Here is a 9540-nt window from a genome sequence, read left to right on the forward strand (position 1 = left end):
GCGGTGCGGGGGGCAGGTGGTCACCGCGCAGTGCGGCACCAAAGTTAGAGTAGGTCCCCACTTGAAAAGGCAACCTTGTTGTGGTAAGTAGGCCTATGCTTTTTGATCAAACTGTATACCAATGGCTCCTTTTAGTGCATAGAATAGGGTTATATTTATTATAAATTTTGCTGAGAAGCCATGTTTTATTATGCTAAAAAACTGTTGCCATATCAAAAGCATAGCATTAAGGATGCGATCTAGATTCACTCTCACATGTTATATACTTTGTATAGTCTTTTCTCTGTTTTCCCCCTCTCTGGATCAGCACTCCTCCCCATTTGTCCCTGGTGTTTTTAAGCGGCAGGAGTCTGCAAAGGGTTTATAAATTCCTACCACCTCTCAGTTGAAGTTCCTGAGAGTCTGTGAACAGGTTAGCTTTTTGCTCCTGTTCACATTATGCAGTTCTGAGCGGTAGCCATTGCTGCTTTTGTGCTGTGCTAGTGGAGTGATGGGGGCCAGGGTGGCTTTGCCGCAGAGTGGGGGCGATGTGTGGCTACTGGATCTCGTCGCCTGCTGGTGCGGTGCGGGGGCGCCGGTGGTCGCCATGCCAAAGTTAGAGTAGGTCCCCACTTGAAGAGGCAACCGTGTCATGGTAAGTGGGCCTATGCTTTTTGATCAAACTGTATACCAATGGCTCCTTTTAGTGCATAGCATAGGGTTATATTTATTATAAATTGTGCTGAGAAGCCATGTTTTATTATGCTGAAAAACTGTTGTCATATCAAAAGCATAGCATTGAGGATGTGAGATCTAGATTCCCTCTCACATGTTATCAACATTAGGGTTATTCACTTTAGAATAAAGGGGAGATCTAATAACTACGTATAAATATATCAGGGATCAGTACAGAGATCTATCCCATCATCTATTTATCCCCAGGACTGTGACTGTGACGAGGGGACATCCTCTGCGTCTGGAGGAAAGAAGGTTTGTACACAAACATAGAAGAGGATTCTTTACGGTAAGAGCAGTGAGACTATGGAACTCTCTGCCTGAGGAGGTGGTGATGGTGAGTACAATACAGGAATTCAAGAGGGGCCTGGATGTATTTCTGGAGTGTAATAATATTACAGGCTATAGCTACTAGAGAGGGGTCGTTGATCCCAGGGAGTTATTCTGATGCCTGATTGGAGTCGGGAAGGAATTTTTTCCCTCTTAAGTGGGGAAAATCAGCTTCTACCTCACAGGTTTTTTACCCTTTCTCTGGATCAACTTGCAGGATGACAGGCCGAACTGGATGGACAAATTTCTTTTTTCAGCCTTATATACTATGTTACTATGATACTAGCCAAGATGGACACATAGGTCTTATTTGATGTGAAGAGTGTTCTAGGTTCAGGACTACTAATCCAAGCCAACACTGAAATGTGACAGGAGACTGAATATTTTGCATGTTGTGTCATCAAAGACATTACACAGGAAATGCTGAACATGTCTCTCTGTGGCCATTTGGATTTTTATGCAATATTACACCCACCCAGTCAATGGTTATCACATATTTCTATTTGTTTATGATTTCATTAAAATATGTCCCATTAAATAAATATGTCCTGTAGAGAAAATGATAATGTTATCGAGCTCATGCGTCATTTTGATGTGGACCCATTCCAATGATTACTGATTTAGGCTCGGCCTGTTTGACAAAGACTTATTATCACACATATATATGGGAGATACAGTAGCGCTATTCTCCTGCTTGTAGTCATCTCCACCACACAGAATGAAGGCTCTAGTAAGTATCTGAAGTTTTCTTCATGTCTCTCTGTCCCTATGCTCTACTACTATTACCAAATACATATCGGGGATAAGTAGTGTGGCAGGTAATCGACCATGTAAAAATAATCTTTCCAGTACCTCTGGGTACTAAGTTTTGATGTGTCTCTTGCCAAAAGTAACTATGGGAGATACAGTCAAGGGAGCAGGTGAACTAGACAGCTCAGTAACTGTAGAACTCCATAAACCTCTCCTGTAAGGGATGTGTCCAGGGTCATATGGTAGCATAGGGTCTCTGAATTTCATCCTTTACCTTCACTTGTAATGTCCTTGTGATGCAGTCACTTCATAACTGAAGGAGAGCCTTAAACTCAATTAGGACAGATTGTAAACTCAAGCAGATGTATTTTCATTGTGATCTATATTACTCTATTTTACTAACAGAAATATAGGATATAGATAATATGTTAGAAAGCATTTTCATACTCTTCTGTAAGAAAACCCTCTATGCAGGTGCTTCCACACTTTTTGCCTTGTGAAAAACAACATAAAATGCATATTTTTTTTGCAAGTTTTGAGGTGGATTTTTTAGTCACACAACATTTTACTTGCATGTTTTTCAGATTTTTTTTTTCTATGGAGAAGTATATAGGAAAATGGCTGAAAAAATGCCACACCCACAGCATTCTATCATGAAATGTTTCATAATTTCCTATTGTAACATCTGGCCATGGCAGTTGTTTGCTCCAAAAAGACGGCCAACTAAAAAACCTATATGTGCAACCACCCTTTAGACACCTTTTTATATACAAATTTCCATAATGTCCACCATTACAGCTGCTCTATGGTTGTTAACTAACTTTTCTGCATGCCAAGTGCCTAAGTGCCTAAATTTTCCGCTACAGATTTGCTACTTCAAAAAAATAAATAAAAAAAATCAAGGAAAGTTGAGATACAACTTCATTGGGAGTTTTAATAATGGCCATTAATAGCTGTCACCTTTTAAAACAAAGAAGAAAAAATGAAGACTGTCACAAACATAATAATAGAAAACTGCTCTATCCAGAAAGATTGTGCTCACCATGCATAGTAATTAGTGACATTTTTGCACAAGACATGATTCATATAGAAACAATGTTCCTTTCTCTCAAGAAGACATCACAATGTTCAGGTTTCATGGCTTACTCACTAACTCCTTTACATTTGCATTTCAGATCTTACTCGTGGCCCTTTTTGGAGTGGTCTTTGCAACTGATGTAGGTTACGTGTCCTTGCACTATATACTGTACATAATGACTATATCCAGATTATGCGCCTATTAGCTGTGACTGATTAGAGATGAATGACAATGACTATGATTAAAAGCACTACACATTACTGTAATCAGATAATTCTTTCAGCATGCCATTGATTTCACATTCCCACATACATCCCAAGTGGGAGATCTTCATAGCCATGATCTGATTCACTAAACATTTGCATAAGTTAGTTTCCTAAGTTAGAATTTATTTTTTAACTGATTTTGCCCTTCAAAATGTAATCCATCAGTGGTAATTTTACTAATTGCTAAACTATAGCTGTCATGAAGAACATCTGTACACATCTCATGTAACTGTCCTTCATCATTTACAGAATATCAATATCAACAATGAGGGCAATGATGGAGGCAATGTCCACCAGACTGTGAACATTGATAACCATGATAACGTTGCCAATATAAACCAGTTCAATGGCTGGAAATCATGGAATTCCATCTGGGACTATAATAGGGTAAGTGAACTATACTTGTGTTTCTAAACCAGGAACCCCTTAAATATACTACATCAAAATACTCCCATAAGATATGAGTAAACACTTTGCTGTATTCTCCATAACAACATGAGCTCGGCATACACATTATTGAACGTTCGGCAAATTTATATCTCTCCTGACCATCCCTAATACATATGCAGGCTCAGCTTTGCCGAGAGTGTATGCGTTCTAAATGAGGAGAAGGGATTAGGCTGCTGCTAGACACCTCTGGTGGTAGATTATCTCCCCAAAAACAAATGAATAAGATGTTGAAATCCACCTGCTCAGTTTTTCTCTCAACAATATCTGCAAAATGGGGAAAGTCGGGATCCCCCATAGGGTCCAGTATTAATATTATATCTACGACTAGATAGAATAGTGTGTACTCCTCTAGAGATGAGGGGATATAGTTCATTTGTGATAGAAACGGAACCCTATGCAATAATGTGTTGAAGGAGGGTAAAAGCCACTGAGGAATGTCCAAAGTACGGTATGCTGAGATTGTCTCCTGGCATATTCATAGATCACGTGCTTACATTTACTCTTCATGATGCTGCAGTTCAGACCAGTGATTGTCAACCAGTGACTATTCAACTGTTGCACAACTACACAACTCCCAGTATGCCTTGAATGCTGAAGGGATTGTAGTTAAGCAACTGTTTGAGAGACACAGGTTGATGACCATTGGTTTAGACACATATACAGTGAAATATATAATTATGTGAAGAATTGAAGTTGTAATGAATTTCAATACAATTTCCTTGCAGGGTCTCTTTGCTATCCGTCTTATGTCCAAGAGAGTTTGTGTGGTTAGCAGAATGAACAGAGAAGCAGTCCCTAGCTTGGAACAGCTAAGCAAAGCCAGCCAAGAGAAACAGGTAAGCCACTATAATGGTAGAGCTCTGGAGATGTTTCATGTAAGTAATATGTTAGATGTTTTAGAATATTTAATAAAGGGTGAACGTGTACAAGCAATGATGTATGCATAAAATACTCCACTCATTATTGAGTGCAAGGATCAAGCAGAAGACTTGGAGCTGGCTTTCGAGACAATAATTTGCCATAAGGGTATATTAAGGACTGAAACAGTAATAGCCTGTTAGACACTGATGTGCCCTATGTGCAATGAGACTAACCAAGTTTACAATAAAATAAAAAGTAGACATGTACATGGTCTGTGTCGATGGATTGTAAGCCCTCCACTCATTTATTTTGCTGGGTTCAAAGATCCCCAGTTTGACACTAGTTTACAGTAGTGATGAGCAGCATAGGCAATAATTGAATTTGCAATAATTTTTGGGTGAATATTCGCCATAAATTCTCAAATTCGAGAATTTGTGATCTCCAGTCATTATTTTCTTGATTGCGAAAATCGGCAATGTAATATATTCATAATCGACACTAAGGGGTAGGCAACTTTCCTATTGGTTGCTAGGGATGTTGCTAAGTGCCGATATTCGTGATAAATTTGTGATTAGAATATTTGCGATCAACACTGTTCGCGAATAGGAATATATGGCACTATATTCTAAATATTTGCAAACTCTCGAAGTGGCGATATTCGCGATTAAAATTCGCGATTCGAAGCTTTGGGCTCAACACTAGTTTACAGTGGCCATACTAAGGTCAGCTGAATCCACTGATTTCATCAGGAGTGGCCGACCATCAAATTTTTATCTGATTCTCAGCCAATGTTTGTTCTCCGTATTTCAATAAAACAAAAGACTGGCCATGTTGAACCAAGAAAACTTTTCTTAATCAAAATCTTAATCATACTGTAGATCTAATGTTCTCCTGACTGTCAGCAATAGGGTTGTGTGCCTTTTATTTTAAATTGTCAAAGCAGGACATTTGAAAATTAGCTATACATTTTTAGTGAACATTATAGCCTTAAACTGACTTTAGGCACACATATAAAACTATTTACATACGCATACATATCATATTTTTTTCTGGGTGGAGGCTAGTTGATATACAAATGTTTCTTTATTTCACGTAAATGCAAAAGAAAATAATTATTCTTTGAAATAAGAAGCCACACAGTGTTTCATGACATCCAAGTTATGCTTAATATGTAGTGTGATCACAGAGTACTTTGGCATATTGAGAATGTGATATGTGCAGAATATTTGGTTCCTTAATATTAAGAAGGAGCCAAGAACGGTATTTGTTTAATAGATTATTCATAACTTTAGTTCTGATTGTAAATCGATGTAACTAACTCTATAACATGTTTTCACAGAGCCCCAATGCTCCTCCTCCAAAAACTTTGACCTACTCCATCTCTCAGACCAGAGCCAAGAATGTAGCACAGTTTGGCAGTAACATTGAAGCTCTTTGCAAAGGGGTCCCAACCTTTTTTGCTCAGGAAACCCAAGGTATGTTGATTGATAACTAACTGTAAAAAGTGCACCCACAAGTGATTTAACCAAGTAATGAGTAGACCATTTTTGAGGTCTCTATCTGCAAGTAGTTTGTCCTAGTAGCAAGGATATTTTAAATTAGTCAACAGGATCCATCAGTTTTTTGTCAATCTGCCCAAAATATCCAGTTTACAGAGAGGCAAGAAGTAAGCTAACCTCTTGACCGAGCTGTAAAACAATAGTGATTTGGAAATAACCATGACCTTCATTTGGGTACATAATCCCAATGGTTCAAAAATATTTCTTCATTTAGAACCCAAGCACGTCATACTCCCATGCTATACTCAACATGGTATTTAAAGTTGAGATAAAGGGAAACGTTTTTTATGGTCCTAATATTACTAAGTTGTTTTAGTTGTCTGTATGCTTGTATGTGTAACTTGAAATGGTCGCTAGTGATTTAGTTTCCATCACCAGTAAATTAGTGTCCCTGCATGGTCAAAAAGTCAGGAAAATAGGAATGACCACATTTTAATGCCATGCCATAGGTAGGAATGGGCAAACAGGTCTCCGGCTCTCTATTGGATTCCAAATAACTCCCTAGATCTCAGTCCACTAGAGTCTTATGGGTCTAATATGGGTCAGAAGGACTTTGGGTAAAATTAACTGTGGAACTAGGTATGAGAGTCACATGAGCAAACACATTAAATATATGTATAATTTACTTTCCACTCATCTGTTTGCCAGTCAGTCATCAAGGTTATTCCCTTGTAGAAGATCTCAGAAAACCGTAATTTACTGCATAGCCTGTATTTCAATAAAAATAATACAAATTCAGCAGTGAAGGGTCAGTGGTGCAATAAGAAGCTGGTGTTACATGTCCTTTTGGTTTCTCTTAGGTGCTGGTCTGTTTCTGGATATGCATGGCTGTACTAACCTCGGCATTTTGAGATTTTTGGGCATCTCTCTGTGTGGAAATGTTGGATGCTAGACCTCCTGCCTTCATTGCTCCTAATCTAAATGAACGTGCCTGGCTGCTGTGATTAGACTCCCTCCACCCTCCATCTGATATCATCTCATCTCTATTCTGCGTGTCCACTGGTCAGATAGTCCGTATTTTTATACATGAAACAAAATGACATTCTTATTAATAAAGAGTTACCGTAAACACAGCTGTCTTGTTCTCCCATTTTCACTCTGTATCCAATGTTATTATATTCAGCAAATATTTAGGATGCATCCTGCAATGAGGGGCAAATCTCGTAATAACACAAGACTACTTCAATGCGCTCTCAGTTTTTTTACTCTATTCTAAATGAACAAATACATTCAGTTACATAATTTATTTAGAGAATCTTTAAAAAACAAAAATAAATTGTTGCTTAATCAGTTATTAATTGAAGATCATTCCATTAACAAAAGTATGGAGCTCTGTTTGGTAAATAATAAATGCACCACAGCCACTCAGCTGATCAAGGGGGGTTCCAGGATTTAAATGGCCTACTCTAAGAAGAAGCCAACATTTTTATAGTGATGGAAAACACCTTTAATGCTAAAATTTAGCTTGCCTTTAGCCACCTCTAGGGGGAGCTTAAAGGTTTACTGTTTGGAAATTATCTGAGGTACACGTCTCAATTAAAGCTAATATCATGGACAGAATGGAGGCGCTAAAACGAATATACTTTATTAATACTAATTAAATGGGAAATGTATCACAAATACAACTAATAGCTCGCTTGTTGTTAGCTTTTACTGTCCCTCCCCCCGTTTCAATTACCGCTTGTATTTAGCTGATATAGCTAAATACAAGTGGTAATTGTCCCTGTTTAGTGTATCCATAGAAGGATGCAGGACTGATCTCATGTGACCTTGGAGGACACTAATGGGTCAAGGAGTTTCCCTCCTCCCCGCTTGTGCTTCATTGGCCACATGTGCTCCGTCCCTCCTGGCAGTGTGTCTTACTCCCCTTCATATACAGACGGTTTGCGCGGCCACTTCATGGCCATCACAGTGCCGGATAGGCTGTCACACAACACCAGTGTTACAGCGTCCGTGTTCCACTACATGCTCTAGATTTTGCTTAAAAAACTTTGCTCCTGATGAGTCTTTGACGAAACGCGTCGAGCCCTGTGACGCAGCACGTGGGAGCTTTAGTTAGTGGTGGGCAGGTGGTGAAGTTTCTTTTGAGAGTCTTCCCCGTTTTGTTTGTTGAAATGAGTAAACAGTTTAGGGGGCATTTTTCATAAGGGTCAATTTTCTTTCAGCTGCTTTCACTCTAGCATTTTTTGGGATACTGACCATTAGGCTCTCATACTTACCTTGTGATACCGCCTACCCAGTTTTGGTTTTGGGAATCCGCATTAATTACTAGAATTGGGCAAACACACTTTCAGTCCCAATCGGTGTATCAGGCAACATTGATAGATTGTGCTCTTTTTAACCCTTTCATGACCAAGGGTCATTGATGCCCCAGTGTCCAGGTCAAAATTTACAAATCTGACATGCATCACTTTATGTGGTAATAGCTTTGGAACACTTTTACTTTTCCATGCCATTCTGAGATTGTTTTCTCGTGACACATTGTACTTCATGATAGTCATATATTTGAGTCAATATATTTCACCTTTATTTATGAAAAAATCCCAAATTTACCAAAAATTTCAATTTCTCTGCTTCTAAAACAGAAAGTCATACCTAATAAAATATTTATTACTTAACATTCCCCATATGTCTACTTTATGTTGGCATCATTTTGGAAAATGTCATTTTATTTTTTTAGGACGTTAGAAGGCTTAGAAGTTTAGAAGCAATTCTTAAAATTTTTAAGAGAATTTCCAAAACCCACTTTTTAAGGACCAGTTCAGGTCTGAAGTCACTTTGTGGGGCTTACATAGTGGAAACCCCCCATAAATGACCCCATTGTAGAAACTACACCGCTCAAGTTACTCAAAACTGATTTTACTAACTTTGTTAACCCTTTAGGCGTTCCACAAGAATTAAAGGAAAATGGAGATGAAATTTCTAAATTTCACATTTTTGGCAGATTTTCCATTTTCTAAAAAAAAAATCTTTAACACATTGAGGGTTAACAGCCAAACAAAACTCAATATTTATTACCCTGATTCCGCGGTTTACATAAACACCCCACATGTGGTCGTAAACTGCTGTACGGGCACACGGCAGGGCGCAGAAGGAAAGGAATGCCATACGGTTTTTGGAAGGCAGATTGTGCTGGATTGGTTTTCTGAACGCCATATGTTTTTTATTTTTCTGCTGATCGTCTTGTGCAGGGGCTTGTTTTTTGCAGAAAGTGTTGAGGTTTTTATTGGTACCATTTTTGGGTACATAGGATTTTTTGATCATTCATTATTACACTTTATGCAGCAAGGAGACCCAAAAATTGGCTGTATTGGAACAGTTTTCATTTATTTATTTTTACAACGTTCATCTGAGGAGTTAGGTCATGTGATAGTTTTATAGAGAAGATCGTTACGGACGTGGCAATACCTAATATGTATACTTTTTCTTATTTATTTAAGTTTTACACAATAATAGCTTTTCTGAAACCAAAAAAATTATGTTTTAGTGTCTCTATAGTTTGAGAGCCATAGCTTTTTTATTTTTTAGGCGA

At 38.2% G+C, this 9540-nt stretch overlaps 1 protein-coding gene across 1 annotated transcript; it reads left to right on the forward strand.

Annotated features, from left to right (window-relative positions):
- Positions 1-1698: 1698 nt before the first annotated feature.
- On the forward strand, positions 1699-7109 carry LOC122929510 (gastrokine-1-like). Its single transcript, XM_044283114.1, has 6 exons — positions 1699-1774; positions 2970-3011; positions 3388-3525; positions 4314-4424; positions 5789-5924; positions 6809-7109. Exons 1-6 carry the CDS (start codon positions 1763-1765, stop codon positions 6898-6900), a joined length of 531 nt encoding a protein of 176 aa, XP_044139049.1. The 5' UTR covers positions 1699-1762; the 3' UTR covers positions 6901-7109.
- The last annotated feature ends 2431 nt before the right edge of the window (positions 7110-9540 follow it).

This window comes from Bufo gargarizans, chromosome 2 (genome assembly GCF_014858855.1).
Source record: "Bufo gargarizans isolate SCDJY-AF-19 chromosome 2, ASM1485885v1, whole genome shotgun sequence".
Classification (NCBI taxonomy): Eukaryota; Metazoa; Chordata; class Amphibia; order Anura; family Bufonidae; genus Bufo; species Bufo gargarizans.